This window comes from Onychostoma macrolepis, chromosome 12, assembly GCF_012432095.1.
Source record: "Onychostoma macrolepis isolate SWU-2019 chromosome 12, ASM1243209v1, whole genome shotgun sequence".
NCBI lineage: Eukaryota > Metazoa > Chordata > Actinopteri > Cypriniformes > Cyprinidae > Onychostoma > Onychostoma macrolepis.
This window is the reverse complement of record NC_081166.1, coordinates 18,227,264-18,246,879: the sequence shown is the minus strand read 5'-3', so window position 1 is coordinate 18,246,879 and position 19,616 is coordinate 18,227,264. Positions and strand designations below refer to the sequence as shown.

The 19,616-nt window shown below is 37.9% G+C and overlaps 1 protein-coding gene across 1 annotated transcript in view; it reads left to right on the top strand.

The window, feature by feature from the left end:
• Positions 1 to 19,557, top strand: part of lrp2b (low density lipoprotein receptor-related protein 2b) — a 42,053-nt gene extending 22,496 nt beyond the window's left edge. Inside the window, exons 40-79 of the mRNA XM_058794551.1 lie at positions 72 to 237; positions 741 to 899; positions 992 to 1,281; positions 1,750 to 1,953; positions 2,076 to 2,318; positions 2,704 to 2,829; positions 2,950 to 3,069; positions 3,149 to 3,280; positions 3,368 to 3,569; positions 3,678 to 3,973; positions 4,470 to 4,986; positions 5,073 to 5,225; positions 5,308 to 5,478; positions 5,835 to 6,058; positions 6,148 to 6,325; positions 6,413 to 6,609; positions 6,794 to 7,039; positions 7,125 to 7,253; positions 7,799 to 7,918; positions 7,999 to 8,115; positions 8,573 to 8,689; positions 8,789 to 8,926; positions 9,119 to 9,241; positions 9,717 to 9,842; positions 9,970 to 10,101; positions 10,252 to 10,377; positions 10,454 to 10,597; positions 11,244 to 11,409; positions 11,506 to 11,634; positions 11,894 to 12,114; positions 12,778 to 12,960; positions 14,070 to 14,189; positions 14,414 to 14,501; positions 14,618 to 14,682; positions 14,815 to 14,962; positions 15,112 to 15,181; positions 15,660 to 15,791; positions 16,019 to 16,132; positions 17,207 to 17,272; positions 18,651 to 19,557. Coding sequence (XP_058650534.1) covers positions 72 to 237; positions 741 to 899; positions 992 to 1,281; positions 1,750 to 1,953; positions 2,076 to 2,318; positions 2,704 to 2,829; positions 2,950 to 3,069; positions 3,149 to 3,280; positions 3,368 to 3,569; positions 3,678 to 3,973; positions 4,470 to 4,986; positions 5,073 to 5,225; positions 5,308 to 5,478; positions 5,835 to 6,058; positions 6,148 to 6,325; positions 6,413 to 6,609; positions 6,794 to 7,039; positions 7,125 to 7,253; positions 7,799 to 7,918; positions 7,999 to 8,115; positions 8,573 to 8,689; positions 8,789 to 8,926; positions 9,119 to 9,241; positions 9,717 to 9,842; positions 9,970 to 10,101; positions 10,252 to 10,377; positions 10,454 to 10,597; positions 11,244 to 11,409; positions 11,506 to 11,634; positions 11,894 to 12,114; positions 12,778 to 12,960; positions 14,070 to 14,189; positions 14,414 to 14,501; positions 14,618 to 14,682; positions 14,815 to 14,962; positions 15,112 to 15,181; positions 15,660 to 15,791; positions 16,019 to 16,132; positions 17,207 to 17,272; positions 18,651 to 18,692 — 6,440 coding nt within the window. The 3' untranslated portion in view covers positions 18,693 to 19,557. The remainder of the gene's footprint in view (positions 1 to 71; positions 238 to 740; positions 900 to 991; positions 1,282 to 1,749; positions 1,954 to 2,075; positions 2,319 to 2,703; positions 2,830 to 2,949; positions 3,070 to 3,148; positions 3,281 to 3,367; positions 3,570 to 3,677; positions 3,974 to 4,469; positions 4,987 to 5,072; positions 5,226 to 5,307; positions 5,479 to 5,834; positions 6,059 to 6,147; positions 6,326 to 6,412; positions 6,610 to 6,793; positions 7,040 to 7,124; positions 7,254 to 7,798; positions 7,919 to 7,998; positions 8,116 to 8,572; positions 8,690 to 8,788; positions 8,927 to 9,118; positions 9,242 to 9,716; positions 9,843 to 9,969; positions 10,102 to 10,251; positions 10,378 to 10,453; positions 10,598 to 11,243; positions 11,410 to 11,505; positions 11,635 to 11,893; positions 12,115 to 12,777; positions 12,961 to 14,069; positions 14,190 to 14,413; positions 14,502 to 14,617; positions 14,683 to 14,814; positions 14,963 to 15,111; positions 15,182 to 15,659; positions 15,792 to 16,018; positions 16,133 to 17,206; positions 17,273 to 18,650) is intronic.
• The last annotated feature ends 59 nt before the right edge of the window (positions 19,558 to 19,616 follow it).

Here is a 19,616-nt window from a genome sequence, read left to right as displayed (position 1 = left end):
ATCAGAATGAGTAAGCAGAAACCATCCAATAACAATGTTAAAGTGTTCTCTGCTTTCTTTTCATCTGTTAGATCTGTATGATCCTGAAGGTCTGGCCTATGATTGGATCCACAAGCATCTTTATTTCACAGATTATTACAATCGGAGTGTGCAGTCTATGGGAATAGATGGCCAAAACCGTTCCTTCATTGCACATGGTGACCGCCCCAGAGCCATTGTGGTGGATCCCTGCTATGGGTAAGAACTGTTCACACTTAAAATTCTCAACTAAACCCCATAATTGAAACCACAATATGGCTTTGTGTGATTATCCAATTGCAAAGTTAATGATAGTGATTTGTTTTTCTGACTGAACCATCCAGTTTGTCCTGATTTAACTTTTCGGACCATAACAGCAAGAATAAAAGAATAACTCTTTTTCACCTCGGTGCATTTTCTGTTACTGTTTGACATTTAGTTTTTTTCCCTCAAACACTGAGATGAAATAGAACGTGAAAGTTTCTGTGATGTTCAGTTTGTGATTAGTTGTTTGTTGCTAAACAGCTGGCTGTTATATTCAAACACTGCATCTCTCCACACTATAATTGTATACTTTTGGTATCACAATGCAGTGTTATCCCCCTTTCAAAATTACAAGTGTGACGCTTCCAGGGCTTTAAAAATGCCTGGGTTAAAATTGTTAACATTAGGTTAATATATTTACAAGAATTACTCTCTGAAAACGGATTTTGCTTGCTCAGATACCTGTACTGGACTGACTGGGGATCCCCTGCTAAAATTGAACGAACCACACTTGGTGGAAACTTTCGGATCCCAATTGTAAACACAAGCCTCTCTCAGCCTAATGCTCTGTCTTTGGATTATGAGGAACGACTGCTGTATTGGGCTGATGCAACACTGTGAGTTTATATTGACCTCATTTTTACATCAGTTTTGTTTGTTGAATATTTGTTGTTTGCAGTAAAATAATGTTTCACTCTCTTTGTCACAGGGATAAGATTGAGCGTGCCTCTTTGACTGGAGAGAACAGGGAGATCATTCTTAGTCAGACACAGTACCCATTTTCTGTGACAGTGTTCCAGCAGGATATCTACTGGACTGACTGGAACACACGGATCGTGTACCGCGCCAACAAGGATGACGGTTCTGGTCTGACTATAATGGCCACCGATCTCCAATACAGACCCAATGACATCCACGTCTTCTCTGCCAGCAAGCAGGAGAGCTGCTCGAGTCCCTGCCAGCTGTTCAACGGAGGCTGCAGCCATGTTTGTGTCCCAGGTCGGTCTAAAGGCACTTATTTGACTTTGAAGAACAAGTTGAATATACATGCAGTGGGCGCCAAAAGTCTGAGACTTAAATTTTTTAAACAAAGAAATAATATAACGGATTCTGCACTGTAACACTAATCAATTAAGAAATTAATCTTTTGATTATTTGTACATACAGTCAGATATTTTTCCATTAAAGTGCTTTTGACCATTCTCAAGTCATGCTAGCTGGAGAACATGACCATCTGGTTTTACACATGGAGTTCATGCAGCTTGAGTGTTACTGTAATTAAAGCAAAAGAGAAAATATTAAAGAAATGTTGATATTTTTAAATTAAGCTCTTCAGTCAAATTTCAATGCTGATCATAAAATGTATGATATAAATATATACTTTGTTAGTTGATTGATTTATTTATTTATTTTTCTCTTTTTGGGAAGTTTACATCTCTCATGGCTTTCTCTGTCACTTTATCTCAGGTCCAACTGGTCCAGAGTGTCAGTGTCCCAGCACTGGTAACTGGTATCTGGCCAACAATGGGAAAGACTGCATCCCTGACAATGGGCAGCGGTGCCATGCAGATCAGTTCACCTGTCTGGATGGAAGCTGTTTGTCCCAGCACTGGAAATGTGATGGCTACAAGGACTGCATAGATGGCTCAGATGAGCTCGAGAGAGTGTGTGGTAAGTAATCTTACCAATTGTTTAATTTAAATTGTTTGCAAAAAATTGTTTAATTTAGTTTTGTACCATTTATTTATACCTAAATTTAAAAAAAAATGCAAACATTAATGCGCCATCTACAGCTTTCCACACTTGCTCACCCACGCAATTCACCTGTGATAACGGAGGCTGTGTGCCTATGTACTATGTGTGCGACTACACAAACGACTGTGGAGATAACAGCGACGAGCATGGCTGTCCCTTCCCAACCTGTAACCCTACCACAGAGTTCACCTGTGCTAATGGACGCTGCATCAGTGCAGCTTTTGTGTGTGATGGAATCAATGACTGCCGAGACAACGGCACCACGGATGAAGTTAACTGCCGTGAGTGCAGTATTTTAGTATCATTTAAATACTATTACAGTATGTCTTAATATTTTTAATTATCTTTTCAGTTTTAATTTTAGTAATTCTAAAATAAAATATACTTCAACCTAAACACTTTTTTTTTAGTTATTTGCCAATACAACATTTCTAAAGTTTTTAAATGTTAAGTTTTTTTACCTAACATTTGCCTAATAGTTATTTTATCTCAGCTCTATTTTAATTAATGAAAACACTTTTTTATAGTTGCATGGAGTTACCTTTTTTATCTAAAACAAGCTCTGAACAAGATAATCTTTAGCTGGTGTAATAATATATTACACAATATGGGTGAAATGTATAATTTCTTGTAACAGAGAAAAAACATGTTTATTTGATTTATTAGCGGACAGAACCTGTGCACCCGGCTTAGTAAAATGTGACACCACCAATATCTGCATTTCTTCAAGTAGCCTGTGTGATGGCTTTAACAACTGTGGGGACAATAGTGATGAAAATCCACTCTTCTGTGGTGAGTTTCAGGGTCTCATGTCAAGGTGTCCTTCATGATGATAGACATTTCATTTTTGAGTGAATGATATGAAAAAAAATACTCATGCATGTCCTTAAAATCATGTCTTGTTGTTAACAGCTGGCCGGACTTGCTCGGCAGATGAGTTCCGCTGTGATAACGGGAAGTGTATTCCCCAGTTATGGGTGTGTGATCATATCTCAGACTGTTTGGACGGCACAGATGAGCCACCCACCTGCGGTACATATCAAATCCCTCACCTTTCTGTGAAGTAGATCCTGGAATCACTATCTAATACTCTCTTTGTCTCTTTCCACAGAGGATCAGGTTCGTACTTGTAACCCTCAGCAGTTTAGCTGTGCGAATGGACACTGCATTTTGGCAATGTGGGTATGTGATGGCAACAACGACTGTGGAGACAACAGTGACGAGGCCCAGGAACTACAGTGCGGTGAGGGCTATCATCCATTTTCAAGATGGTTGAAACCAGAAAATCAATGCATAATAGTTCTAGCCTGACTATTATTTTGTATTTCAGGATCAAGGACTTGTAACCCCAGCGATTTCACGTGCCCCACTTGGTACCCAGGCTCTCCTCTCTGTATTCCATGGAGTTATGTGTGCGATGGTGAGAAGGACTGCACAGATGCCGCAGATGAGCTGCACAACTGCCCCAACCGTACCTGCCACATGAACGAGTTTGCTTGTGCCAATGGTCGCTGCATTCTGGTGCCCCTCCAGTGAGTTCTTCCCCTCCAGCCGTATCTCACGCAAACAATGTATCAAATCAAATGCTTCTCAAAATCTAAATCTAAAATCTATATTGTGCATCTGAATCTCCTCCTCAGCTGTGACCGTGTGAATGACTGTGGGGATGGCAGTGATGAGACGGGCTGCGTGTACCGCACCTGCTCCAGTCAAGAGTTCACCTGCCAGAATGGAGTGTGTATTTCATCAGCGTATGTATGTGATGGTTATATAGACTGTCAGGACGGCACTGATGAACTCGAGGGCTTGTGCAGGAGTCCAGAACCCACCTGTGCACCTGGACAATTCATGTGCAATTCTGGGGAGTGCATTGACATTCACAAGGTCTGCAACCATCAAAGGGACTGCTCTGACAACAGTGATGAGAAGGGCTGTGGTAAGACACCACTCGTATTTAGGAAAAGGCTCACTTTAGGGATGTGCCCAAAATACCAAATACAATATTTGCCAAGGCAAGAATAAGGACTTCAAAATTAATAATGAATTCTATTTATTATATATAACATGTGTGTTTACTCACCTGATTATCCAACAATCACAAGGGCAAAGCAACATTTTATTAAAATGTGGTTGAAATTACAATGGTGAGTCTGTAAACCCAATATGACTCTGTATGTAATGCATTCAATTGATGAAAACTACACTAAATCAAGCAATATTGTGAAATCATTATGATTCAAAATAGCCTTAATTATTTTTTATATTTTTTTAAAGTGTAATTTATTCCTGTGATGGCATGCATATCTGCATGCATTTGCAATTTAGGTCATTACAGCAGACACATGTACAAATAAAATAGCATATTTATAATTACAATGGAACTAATGAACTGGACAAATTAGGTAATGATGTGCCTTTCTGTCCCTCCACAGGCATAAATGAGTGCAATAACCCAGCCATTCACCAGTGTGCTCAGAACTGCGTAGACACCCAGACGGGTTACTACTGCTCCTGCAGGGATGGCTACAAACTCATGCCAGACGGCAAGGCCTGTGAGGATATAGACGAATGCAAAGAGGAACCGGGAGTGTGCAGTCAGGTGTGTGAGAATGCTGTGGGTTCCTTCTATTGCAAGTGTGCACCGGGATACCTACGGGAGCCTGATGGACGCACCTGCCGGCAGAACAGTGGGATCGCACCGTACCTCCTCTACAGCAACCGTTACTACATCCGTAACCTAACCGCTGATGGATCATCCTCGTTGGTGGTGCTGCAGGGCCTATCGAATGCTGTTGCTCTGGACTTTGATACTACTGAGAAGCGTTTATACTGGGTGGATACTGGCACACAGCGCATTGAGAGGATGTATTTAGACGGGACAGCAAGGGAGGTCATATTGAAGAGTGACCTGGACGGAGCAGAAGGCCTGGCTGTGGACTGGGTTGGCCGGTAGGTTAATGAGGGACTTATTTACTTAAAGGATGTTGTAAAAACAAATGGGCAGGGTTAATCTATGGGTGGGTTTTTCCTTGCAGAAAGCTGTACTGGGCAGATGTGATTATGGAAGCCATTCATGTCTCTGAACTTGATGGACGTTACCGGAAAAAACTCCTGAAAGGTTGTGTTGACGCCAACTCTACATACTGCTTCACCAATCCGCAGGCTGTTGCTGTTAACCCTAAATATGGGTGAGCTAAAGATAACACACATTTATTATATTTGTTCAGTTGAACCATGTGTGCAAACTTTCTCTTTCCCATTTCCCATCAGATGGCTATACTGGACAGACTGGGGACGGACGGCTTTCATTGGCAGGGCAGGAATGGACGGAACCAACACATCAGCTATCATCACTACCAAGCTAGTGTGGCCTCATGCCCTGACCATCGACTACACCAACAACAAGATCTTTTTTGCTGACGCTCACCTCAATTTCCTTGAGTAAGTTGTCTCCTGTACTGTATCCAAACCAAATCTGATCTTCAGACAGTAACAGACTTGCTTTATGTAACACATACAGTATTATGAATATTATGAATCGGCATGGGAACCATTTCACCATTTGTATCACTGTGGAAGCATTTCTCACAGCGATCATCAATGGTGGAGGAGCAAACTCATAATTACACTATAAATAGTACTGTTGTAGTGTAACAGAATGTACTTTTAAACCTCAGCATGTATGAGTAGAATGGTTTATATTCTATATAAGCACAGCTATATATATATATATATATATATATGGTACCGGTTCATCATTTATAGAATCTATACTTCTAATGTCTATTTCCCAACAGTTATGCTGATATGGATGGACAAAACAGACACAGGGCTATAACAGGCTCCATGCCCCATGCTTTTGCTCTGACCCTGTTTGAGGATTTGGTGTACTGGACCGACTGGAACACCCACACCGTAGAGAGAGCCCACAAATACACTGGTGCTAACCGTGTTGTAATGGGAAACAACACACACCGCCCTAATGACATCCACGTTTACCACACTTACAGACAGCCACGCAGTAAGACTATATATCATTCGCTTCACCATTAACTTGTACTTTTTAACTTGTATGATCCTTGTTTGATTGTTTTATTAACATTTTCCTAGGTGACAATCCCTGCAATGACCATCACCTGACCTGTAGTCACCTGTGTCTGATTGGCCCGGGTGGGACGACGGCCAGATGTGAGTGTCCAGATCACTTCATTGGTCTAGCAATTGGCTTTAAGATACAGTGTGTGGCCGACTGCTCCAGCACTCAGTTCCGCTGTGGAGACAATGAGAAGTAAGTGAATCCATTCTCTAATGATTATTTAATGATCTTGAGCTCTTCCACTATTACTTTTCTTCTCTGTTTGTCTTTTGTCTCCAGGTGCATTCCAATATGGTGGAAGTGTGATGGTCAGTCAGACTGTGGGGATGGCTCGGATGAGCCTCAGACATGTTCTCCACGTTACTGCCCAATTGGACGCTTCCAATGCCAGGATGGGAACTGCACCTTCCCGTTTTTCCTATGTGATGGCCATAATGATTGTCCAGATGGATCTGATGAAGATGCTGCACTCTGCAGTATGCAACACTTTTATGCATTGTTATAATGACTGTAACAAGAACATCTGAAAACGTTTATTTCAGTTTGTATCAACAGAACAGTTTTTGGTTGTGTTGATTATTGAATCCGGTAACTGAACTGCACAGTTTGGGTCCTGCTGCTAATGTTTAAAATTAATAGTTACATGGCATTTGTACCCAGGTGACCATCGCTGCTCTGAGAACCAGTTCCAGTGTAAAAATAAGCACTGTATCCCAATATCCTGGCACTGCGATGGCGTGCAGGACTGTGCAGATGGCAGCGATGAGGAAGCTGACAGCTGTGCTAAGAAAACCTGCAAACCTGGACAGTTTCAATGCAAAAACGGACTCTGCATACCACCAAGCTATGTGTGTGACGCACAGAACGACTGCGGAGACCAATCAGATGAGCCGTATGATGAGTGCAGTGAGTGTCATGTCCCTTTTGAAAAATGGGCCATTCATTAACAGCTTGGAGTTAACTGACCTTTGATATTTGTCTTTGTTCGTAGTGGGTCCTGATCATAAGTGTGATGCAGACACTGAGTTCTCCTGCACTACAAACTATCGTTGTATACCTCTGTGGGCAGTGTGTGATGGCACCAATGACTGTCTAGACAACAGTGATGAGCAGAGCTGCCGTAAGTCCCATATAATGATTTCAAATATTCACAGGTTGACGCACAACAGAAACAAAACAGTTCTCCAGTACCAGAACAAAGGCAGCATAAAAGCACATATGGGCTATAATGCCAATCGGTACACAAGTTTGGATGCACCTGCTCAAACTATATTAATACAAACGTCCATATTTTAGCTTCTTCAAAGTCACTATTCTTTGTCTCGATTCCAGCTCTGCACACTAAACAACATGAGGTGCATCTTGGGATGATTTTAAACAGTATTCAATGAGTTCTCTTCATTCAAGACACTCTTTGGCAGCTTTTTACTATCTTCACTAAACTCATCTATTTAAAAAATAAAATACAATTTTTGTTTTGTAAGCGTTTTGTTTGCATAAGATTTAAAATGTAACAAGCCAGCTAATATTAGAGCCTCCTTTGTCATGATTCAACAATAAACATACATCCCCTTTGATGGATTATTTAACAGGGATTATAATTTAATTTACTTTGAAAAGTTATGAAATAAATAAAAATCAACCTCCCCATTTTGCTGCATGCAGATGAGCTGACCTGTGACCCTCTGGGAGATTTCCGCTGTGATAATCACCGCTGTGTGCCCATTCGCTGGCGCTGTGATGGGAACAATGACTGCGGGGATGGATCTGATGAGAGAAGCTGTGGTGAGTAATGCGTTGAGCCATCCATTACCTCTTAGGCATGTACTGTATGGAGCTCAGAGTTTTCATGTATGTGCTCATAGAACCAAGACCTTGCTCTGAGAGCGAGTATCGCTGTGACAACCAGCAGTGCATTCCAGGATCTTGGGTTTGTGACCATGACAATGATTGTGGGGACAATTCTGATGAGCGAGACTGTGGTAAGTTGAAGTCACCATAAATGAAACCCATTCACTCTTTTAACTCTTTCCTTTTCAACTAGCACAGGTCACTGAATAAGCAATGCATTTCTACTGTTCTCTTAGCTTTCTTACTAATCTAGTTGTCTAATAAACCTGACATTGTGTATTGCAAATATTGTTGAATCTTTGACAACTTGCTTTCTTTCTCTTCTTTTGTAAGTCACTCTAGAATAAAGTGTCCATTAAATGCATGCACATGTAAATAGACATCAAGTCACTTATGACATGTTTTTATTTTTATTTATTTATTGGAATATACTGTTTCACTCAGACATAATGTAAGAGTACTGTATGCTACTCTTTACTAAATGCTACAGGTATACAGATTGAGCATTAAAAATGCTAAAATACCGTACATGGATTCCCCTTTTTTTAGATTATTATTGGTTTGACCGGTATTTTATTTTGTGTGCAGAGCTGCGGACCTGTCGTCCTGGAACATTCCAGTGTACATCTGGACACTGCATCCCAGAAGCTCTTAAATGTGACGGTTTTGCTGACTGCCTAGACTACTCTGATGAGTCCACCTGCCGTGAGTGTGCTGGGCTTGAAATATATGGATGTTTAAAATCTTCTTATTGCATATACTGAAAATCTTGATATTATTCTGTACCTTTTGTTTTTCCAACAGCAACTCGTTATCCTGGAGGACGCTGGTGTCCGTCAAACCAATTCCAGTGTAACAACAAGCTGTGTGTGAGCCAGCAGTGGGTATGTGATGGCTTCAACGACTGTGGAGACCGCTCAGATGAGCAACTCAGCCTCTGCTGTAAGACATTATAAGAAAATGAAATTATTATTTTTACAGATAATTTTAACCATTACAATTATAATACATGGTGCATTACATATACATAAGGTGCGTTATTAAATCTAAACCTAAAGCTGGAAATTCATGTTGGCTTAAGCTAGTCTTTTCAGCAGGTAATTGTTAACAGTGTCAAAATTGTTTTGTGATCAGGGAACATTACATGTGAAATGCCAGCCAAATTCCGCTGTGACAATGGCTACTGCATTTATAGTGGTCTCATGTGCAACCAAAAAGATGACTGTGGGGATGGCAGTGATGAAAAGGAGGACAACTGTAAGAAATTCACACGTCTTTTCACAACAACTAAAATCAAACTCTCTAAATTTACCATAATACACTACTTCAAATGCTTAGGGTTGGTAAGAATTCTTTAAAATGTTTTAAATGTTACATTATAAATGTCTTTTACTGGCACCTTTTAATATTTTTTTCAAAAAACAAATATCTTACTGACCCCAAACATTTGAACCTCAATAAAGTTTGTGTGATTGGCGTTTAAAACACAAATAAAAGTCAATTTGGCAATAACATAAGTCAAATTAAAATAAAGTTTTATCATGTTGAGTAGTTGTAGTTTGTTTTTTATGTTAAGTAAATATATTTTTACTGAAAAAAACAACAAAAATACTGATTAAGAAAGCAGTACTGATTAATTTGCATTGTGGTTGCATACTGTATTATGTATATAGTGTAATATATACTGTTGTTATGGTTAATGACGACCGTATGAATTGTGTTTTTAAATCAGGTCAGAAACCCACTCTCCCCTGTACGCCCAATGAATTTAAATGCACTAATGGCCACTGTGTGGCTTTGCCTTACGTGTGTGACCACAACAACAACTGTGGAGACCTTACAGATGAGCTGGGCTGCAGTAAGTCAACAAATATTACCAAATATGATCAGTATATGTAGTAATCATTGTACTAAGTTATAATTGAATTTTGTGAGAACTGCCTTAGATTGTGCCTGTGAGGTAGTTGATGAGTGACTCTTTTCAGATTTTGGCCACGACCGCAACTGTGATGAGAAATTATGTCAGCACGAGTGTACAAACTTGAACGGCACTGGCTTCATCTGCTCTTGTAAACCCGGCTATGCTGTGGATCCAGATAACACCTTCCGCTGCAATGGTAGACACAAACAGAGAAAGTTTTTGCTGCTAGTCTAATTTCTTTCAAAATCAGAATCTGTAATCTTTAAACAGAAAGTTTCACCTGTGTATGCCGGTACATCTGCCTTATCCCTCGCTGTTTTTCATGCCTGTCTCTTGCACCCTGCAGATATAGATGAGTGTTTAGAGTATGGCACATGCCCGCAGGCCTGCAAGAACACTAAAGGAAGCTATGACTGTGATTGTGCCCTGGGCTACAGGAAAGTGGGCTCAGGCAATCAGTGTGAAGCTGAAGGTAGGATAGAAATTGTAAGGAGCCACAGACAAGAATTTCTGAGCATGTGTAGCATCTTAAAGCTTTTCTTTCTTAGGTCCTGGACCACTGCTCCTGCTGCCAGAGAACATTCGCATCCGACGCTACAACCTCCAGACAGAGGAGTATCATGACTTTTTGCAGGAAGAGGAGCGCATTGTGGCGCTGGACTATGACTGGGACCACAACAACACTGGACTTAGTATGTACTCAATTCTAGGGCCTCGGCCCCTCAAAAATGTAATTACTCCTGTACTCTGTATTATGGAAGCCCATTTCCAAATAAGAAAAAAAACATCCTTTGGTAAATCATAATTATGAGACAAATCGTTATAATTATGATGAAATATTTGACTTTTTTATCTCTTAATTATGACATTATATATCATAATTTATTTTTATTTATTATATAATTTAAAAAAACCTTGCTACGTGTACTGCATTTAGGCTCACTGAGACTTTTTATAGCACTTGCATATCATTGCTCTTTTGTAGATTTTGATTGCTTCCATTGTCCTCATTTGTAAGTCGCTTCGGATAAAAGCGTCTGCTAAATGAATATATGTAAATGTAAATGTTTCATAATTTTGACTTTGTCGTAATTTAAACTTTGTTTACCTAAACATTTTTTTTTCTTCCCTTTGTGGCAGAAATGGGCTTCCATACTCTGTAATATACGCCCAACACCTGGCTTTTCCTCCAAAGACACAAATAATAAATTATGAATTAGAAACGTATATATACTAAATAAATGCACATAACATTCAATTTGATCAAAATGAAATTTGAGATAAAGTATTGCATTAATTGTGTTTGATGTGATTTGTCACCTCTCTTGTGTGTTTTAGGTATGGTGTATTTTACAGTAGAAGGAAATGGAGCATTGCCTGGTGCTATTAAAAGAGCTTATCTGCCAGCTGTGGATGATCACAATAATAACATTGCTGTTGCTGTCAAACTGGACATCAAGTACATCACCAAGCCTTATGGGATTGCAGTGGACTGGGTTGGCAGGTAAAAAACTAAACTAAATATTCAAACTCTGCACTGAAGCTGAATGATTTAAAAATAATAATGTAACAGCTCATGAGACTTTAATTTACTATACAGGAATTTGTACTGGGCTGATGCGCAGCTCAAACGTCTGGAGGTGGCCTTGTTGGACGGACGTTACAGGAAGCATCTGATTAAGACTGACCTGCAAGAACCCAATTCTGTGGCTGTAAACCCTCGTTTGGGGTGAGACTTACATCCTATTTGGATGTGGTGTGTTTGAAGGGATAGTTCACACCAATATTTTGGTATCATTTCCGTATCCTCATGTCATTCCAAATCTACATTCTGTTATTTGATTTCTGGAGCATATAAGGAAAAGTTTACAAAAAATAAAGAAAATATGAAAAAAGCACAAAAAAATTACAAAGCTCTATTTCTCCTTCAAGCTCGCCTACATTTAAATGCAAATGTTTGAATTTTGTTTTGTCATGTTGTGATGCAGCATGCTCTACTGGATAGACAATGGCAACACGCCACGTATCGAAGGCTCCTGGTTGGATGGTCAAGAGAGAAGGGTTCTGGTGGACAGTGCTTTGGGTTGGCCTACAGGCCTGTCCATCGACTTCACAAACAGCGACCGGATCTATTGGTCAGATGCAAAGGAGAGTCGCATTGAGTCCATACTACCAGATGGACAGAGCAGACAAATATCAGTTTTCATAGGTAAAAGTTTGAGTTGACTCAATTTAAAGTTTTAATTGAAATTGTTTTTATAATCTTGTCATGCTTTAAAGAAAAGCACTTATCTTGATGTGTTGGCTAATATACTAAAGCACATGTAAAGTGCTTGTTTCTAATTTTAACTGAAGTGTTATTCAAAATTACATTTAAAAAATATATTTTTTTAATTAATTCAGCACTTTATCCACATAATTTAAAGACAATAGAAGTCATTTTGAAAATACATGTAATCATACATGTAAAAAACACTCAAAATTCAACTATTTGCATTTAATATCAATTTAAATTAAATCACTTAATTTCTAGCGATTATCGCCGATTTGATTGCACAGATACTATTTAAACTAAACTGAGCTAGACAATGGCATCTCTGAATTCAATAATGAAATGCCTTTAACTGAAAATTGAGTGTTTAATCTTATCATTATACATTACTGACACTCTATCCTGCAATTCGATACTGTTAAGTGCTTTGACACAATCTGTATTGTTAAAAGCGCTATATAAATAAAGGTGACTTGACTTAAATTATAACACATTTTAATTGAAATTAACATGCAATTAGGTGTCTTAAAAATAATGTTATAATATTCTTTTAAAATAAAAGGGACATTCATATCTTCTACTACATTTCTTCCCTGTCAGATGTAAGAAACCCTTTCAGTGTGAATGTATTTGAGGACCATGTGTACTGGAGCACGCAGGAGAAGGGTGAAGTGTTCAGACAGGACAAGTTTGGCAAAGGCACCAAAACCAGACTCCTAATAGCAGGACCTTGGCTTACCCAGATCAATGTCTACCAGCAGCAGAAATACAACTCTATAGCCTGTGAGTAACCACAATAAAAGCGAGATTTGCATGATGACCTATAAATCCATTCTGTGTTTAAACTTCAGCTAACTTTTATTATGGTGCTGATATAAAAAAAAAAAAATGTCATGATTTGTAGTTAAGATTTTGTTGGTAGCCACTTAAAGTGATATACAATGTAATGATCAGTGTTGGGCTAGTTACTCAAAGAATGTAATATATTACTCATTACTAGTTACTCCTTTCAAAAGTAATATTGTTACTTTACTTATTACTTTCTGGCAACAGTAATTAGTTACACTACTAGTTACATTACTTTTTCTTCACGCCCCACAGAAGTTGTAACTGTATCTTCCAGATAAAATTATTCTAGAATGTTACTAACAACATATTTCTGCCTCATCATTTGACCAAAATCCACATTGGATCACAGTCAGAAGTTATTACAAACACTCAATAGTGATTGATAGTGGCATTCAAGTAGAAGTGTTGTGTAGCCTATTCATCACATTTTAATTGTCATGTGTAGCTTGAAGTAATTTTTCTGTTACCCATATGTGATTAATTTTCGTTATGTATTTTATCAAATCACATGAGTTTGTAAGAAACTGTTTAATTTTCCAAAAATATTTTTAATTATATTAATATGATGTAGGCTACCACATGCTGATCAGAGATGCCAGAGTAAAGTAAAGCCACAACTTACACAACAGATCTTTTTTCCTGACAAAATCAATATAATCAAATATTCCTATCTGCTGAATGTAAGCTTTTCCATATTCCAAGCTTGCCTGCTGCACTGGGGACATCACATGTATGTGCAAGTCATGAAAATTATGAAAGTAAATCTAGGAATTATTTGATTGTTAGATTTTAAATCAGCGGGGTTGAGGCATCAAAAGTAACTAAGCTGTTTTATGGATGGTAACTGTAATATTATTACTGAAATCTTATTAGTAATTAGTTACACTACTAGTTACTGCAAAAAGTAATATTATTACAGTAACTAAATTACTAGTAACTAGTTACTGCCCAACACTGGTAATGATGGTAGTTAGGATTTTGTTGGTAGCCATTTAAAGTGATTTTATAGATATACAGTGGGTTGAAATGTCTCTGCTCCACAGTGAAGAACCCTTGCAAGGGCACATGCAGTCACCTGTGTCTGCTGAGGCCAGGAGGCTACACCTGCGCCTGCCCAGAGGGCACCAGCTTCTTTCCTGGCAGCAGTACTGAATGTGACACAGGTGCCTTTTAAACTCCTTTTCTGTCTTTATAGTAATCTTAACAATATGACCATAAACCAATTCATTTTAGCTATTGCAACCAACACTGTTGACGTCAATCTCCGGGTTACAGTAATAATAAAAGATATAAGTACTTACACTAAGACTGTGGCACATTTTACTGTTCAGCTCTAAATATAGCAGCCGCTCCCATCCAATTGTTTTTGTGATGTTTGATTTGATAGGGTTTGAGCCTGAACCCACCATGCCCCCTCCATGCCAGTGCAGGAACGGTGGAACCTGTTATTTTGATGACAATAAGGCGCTCTGCATGTAAGCTTGTGATCTGATATTGACATGCATGTTTCATAAGAAAAAAAGTGTTTAAAAAGTAGGGATGGATAAACTTGTGAATGTGGTAATGCTAACTGTTCATTCCCCCCTTATAGTTGCCCTCCTGAATGGAATGGAGATTTCTGCGAGACCAGTGTTTATGGTGTAGTCACAACCTCAGGTAAAATTTATGGCAGTGCATGATATCAGCAAATAAGATATCATGCAGCAACCTTTCAAGCTGTTGTCCTAGGCAAACAAACACGACGATATGACCCAAATCCTGTCTCTCTTTCTTTCTGTCCATTCATAGTTGCTATTGCTCTTGGAGTTACAGCTGTTGTGGCTCTTTTCCTGGTTTGCCTGATATATTCTGCAAAAAAGAAGGAGAAAATTATGAACTCTCTGCATAACATTAATCTGCCTATTAGTGTATCAAACTTCAGTAAGCCCAGCTTCTGGTGAGAATGAAAAAAGTTTATAATAAATATTAGTGAATATTAGAAGGAAAAAAGAGAATATAATGAATGTAGATATTGTGCGGCTATTATATACAGTTGCAGTATATAACAAAATAAACCTTTGGTTTGGTTTTACTTCATATAATTAGGGGTGGTAACTCTGAACGTTTTAACAACCCATCTGAATCGGAGAATGACAACAGCAACTCTCCCAAAGAGGTTTGTTCTCACCTTGTATTTTAAAACATATATCCAAAATATAGCATGTATAGTTTATTATAAATACACACTACCTGGGTCAGTTAGATTATTATTTATATATATATATACATACATATATATATATATATATATATATATATATATATATATATATACATATATATATATATATATATATATATATATATATATATATATATTGATCAGTTTATTCAAGAAGGATGCATTAAATTTATCAATAGTGACAGTAAAGACATTTATAATGTTGCAAAGAAAAATCTATTTTAAAAAATCTATCATTTTGAAATTCCTATTCATCAAAGAATACTAAAAAAGAATCAGTTTCCACAACAATATTTATCAGCACAACTGTCAACACTAATAATAAGAAAACGGGCAAAGGACAGCAAAAAGTTCATGTCAATTAGAGGTTTGTTTGCCATGTCAACATCTTTTGTCCTTTGGTCAATATCAGGAATCCAGCACATCAGTAGAAGTGGAGGGAAAAGGAAGGAGTTTTGAGAACCCAGCATACAGTGAGGATGCACAGGGACCTCCTGCTGCACCTCCTGCTGTAGCCACTGCAGTCATGAATGGGCCTGACAAAGTATGACCTCTACTGGCAGAAAGGGTTTACTGCATGTTGTCTGTAGTTATGTCAAATATTTTTACGTTTTTAGTTCTAGACTGGATATTTTTGGTGAACTATTCCTTTTTCACCCAGACTTTTGGGTGAACTGCTCCTTAAATATTGACTGAAACTGTGAGCTGAATCATTTAAAAGCTTTTTGGGTTCATTGCTTTTTTCTCTTTCTCTCTCTCTCTTACTTTCAGGAGAGTGTTGAAAACCCGATGTATGCTGCTGAGTTGAGCTTTGTGACCCAGCCAATTGATGGTGCAACCCCTGTCAAAGCAGATGCCACACCTGTCAACACTGAGCCTGACAAGGTTAGCCAAAGTGACAGTAACCACATGATGCATGCTTTATTGTTTATTGTGTGATTGGGTCAGACCTTTGAGAATCCAGCAACCATTCAGATAAAGAAGGACGGCAAGCAATTATGAACCATTAGCTCCTTCATTCATTTAGATTTAGTATACCCAACCAAAGCGATCACAAGGCAGTAAATATACATTAGGGATGTAGCTGTGCACAAAAATGATACTTACCTCTGTTTGAATTAGCAGTTCATTATGTTTTCGGGTACAGCAGGGGAAAACTAAATATAAAATTACCTTTTTTGTGTTAAATGGTTGCATATTGAAAAAACTATACTATACCCACTGTAACATACTCAGTAAACTGCAGTTTATGGTGCTGTTTTAATGGGGGAAGAGATTTTAAAAGCTTCCACTTTTGGATGCAATATAATATATATATATATATATAGTCCAGGTAACAAAATTTAGAAGATCCAACCGATTTAGGCTTTTATTTACATCTAAATAATGATCAACACACATACATAGAGCACATCACATACTGTATGGTAAACAAGGAAGCTCAAACATTGAAATGTGATGCACAAGGTTTGTTCATACAATGTACAATACTGCATTCATTCGGTAAGCATGTGCCAAACCAAAAGACCAGTACCAAACATGTTTTGCTACAAATAGCCTATGTGTACAGCTACACCGCTAAAATAAATAGTGTTCAACTTTTAGGTAAGATTTGGTTTCAGGCCTGTAAATGGAGCTAACAAATCCTAACAAAATGTTTGAGCAATATCAACAAAGTGCTGCCATGCAAGCACTGTAGCAAAAAAACGCCCTAAACACACCCACACACAAGGAGTTATTCTGAAGATGTGACAGAAAGAAAGATATAGAGTATGTGGGAGCGGACACAGAGGAGTTAGAGAGACATCAATAAGAAACAGCACAAACCCACAGGTGACCTTCATACCTCACAGCATGTTATAGAGATAGATCTGTTTTAGTCGAACCTGTTATGCCAGTCAGTTTTGAACGTGTCGGTCATTAGGCTGTGTCTTAATTTCTTGTTTCTTTTTTACACAGGCTGATACTTCACAGCTACAGAGCGAGGCGGATATGCATGATATGTTCGACAATCCCTTATATATGGTGAGAAAAAGAGCTTAAGATTGAATGCGATCAGTGAGGGACTGTGTATGGGTTTGGGTAAATATCATGAATTGGTTTCATTTTGATGTGCGAGGGAAGGATGTGTCCTAATAGTAATATAGCTCTGGCTCACCGATGTAAGTACACAGCCAGCCCTGTTGACATCCCTTCTCTCCTTATTCTGCTGAAAGCAGAAAGATGAATGCTGTAATACAGTGCAAGCTATAACAGTGTGCCGTGAAGGAGGGGCTCATTTAACAGCTCGTGAAGGCATGTCAAGGCCACTGGGGAAAGAGAATTTCCCTCTCTGGTGAAGAAGGCAAATAAAAGAAGTGGAAGACCTTGAAAGTCTCCTTGAAAGTGATTGAGAGAGGCATCTATTATGTAGACATAAATGAAACCGATCTTTGCTCAAAAAAGAACGATTAAAAACAAAAAGGACATATCTGATAATCTGAAATTATTTCAATTTAATTTACACTAACGGTGAATATTTGGATTTTTTAATGTTGTTGATAAAAGTCTCTTATGCTCACCAAGGCTGTAGTTAAAACATATACACTATTTTCCACATTGGTAATACCAATTGGTAAAACCAATAATAATTGATAATAACTGAGCACCAAATCATCATATTAATGGCACTGAAGATTGAATTAATGTCTGCTGAAAATTCAGCTTTGCCATCACAGGAATAAATTACATTTTTTAAATATATTCAAATAGAAAACAGTTATTTTACACTTTACTGCATTTTTGATCAAATAAATGTAGCCTTGGTGAGCATATATAAAATAACTGAACATATAAAATACAACTAAATATATAAAGGTCTATTGTATTATCTGAGTATTATATTAAAATTATTCTATTTTTTAACAGCTCTCAAAGCATTCTCATAACATTCTGTGCTATTTAAAAGTCAATATACCACACTGTTTAGCAAGTGAGGCATGAACTGTAACTGAGTGTCTCAAAATTAGATCAAAATACTTAATTTGAAATAGACTAATGAAAGGTCAGGCTCTCAGATGCTTAAAATATGGCTGTGACACAGATCTAGCTTGATTTGCTCCTTCGAGACCTGCGAGGAGATTGATTTTTGCAAATGCAGATTTATTCTCTTTTTGCTTAGTTCCCGCTCACTTATCATTCCCTCCATCCCCGAGACATGATTTCCCCACATCAGCAGAAACGAAAGGCACCTAATGGCAACTAATGGCTTGGTAGATAGATGATATATTGTAGTGATTCAAGTAGAATTGAAATGTTCCTCAAATGTACCTCTGTGCTACCTCTTCTAAATTTGAGGTGAAGTGTCCAAAATTGTCTAAAATTGAGGAGAGAGACCTGATACACATTTCTTGTGTCTTGTCAGGATGCACCACGAACACACAGCCAGGGAGAATCTACAATCTGAAGACAATTTGAGAGCATCTTACAGGATCGGCTCTCAATCACTTCAGCTGCTAAGATGTATGGCTGGTAAATTATGGCTGCAGTATACCATCCATCTACTGGCATGTGATTTAGGGCTCTATTTGCAGGGAGTTACAACAAACATGCCGTAAACTGTGAATAATTTTGTTGATTGTTCTTTTTAGTATATTTTTATAGATAAAGATTTGCACTGAGATAGTTCAGACGACTGTAAATTGTTGCAATGATTCATTTTAATTGACATTTTCACTCTTTGAATGTTTTTGTGTATTTTTTTTAGTATGTGTATGATTAACCGCAATGCTGCTTGGTCTCGTTTGATATCATAATAATAAAGTATAATAATGTCTTGCAAAATGTTTTTGGGTGAATTCTGTGAGGATTTTTTATTTAATCAAAATGTAATCCTAATAAAAATGTAAACTGTGCCTTACACTGAATCATTTAAAAGTTGGCAAGATTTGAAAGAAGTATATCAGGCCGCATTAAAAATACAGCAAAAAACAGTATGTAATTCAAAATGTCATTTGGCAAAGCATTACTCCAGTTTAAAGTGTATCATGATCCTTCAGAAATCATTCTAATATGCTGATTTAGTGCTCAACAAACATTTTTCATATCAATGTTGAAAACAGCTGTGCTGCTCAGTATTTTTAACCATGATACTTTTTTTTGTAACTGTGTATAAGTCACTTTTGATCAACTTAATTCATTAAATTGCTTTTATAGTATGGTCTAATAATATACAACACAAAGGTAAGTGGGAAAGACAATTGTAACCCGGATTCCCATGAGTATAATAACAACCTGCGATCTCAAATGAACCTCTCGACTCGCTTGTCAAAAAGAACATGCCAGTGTCCATTTTTGTTGCTATCCTAGTCTTCTAACCATATATACTACA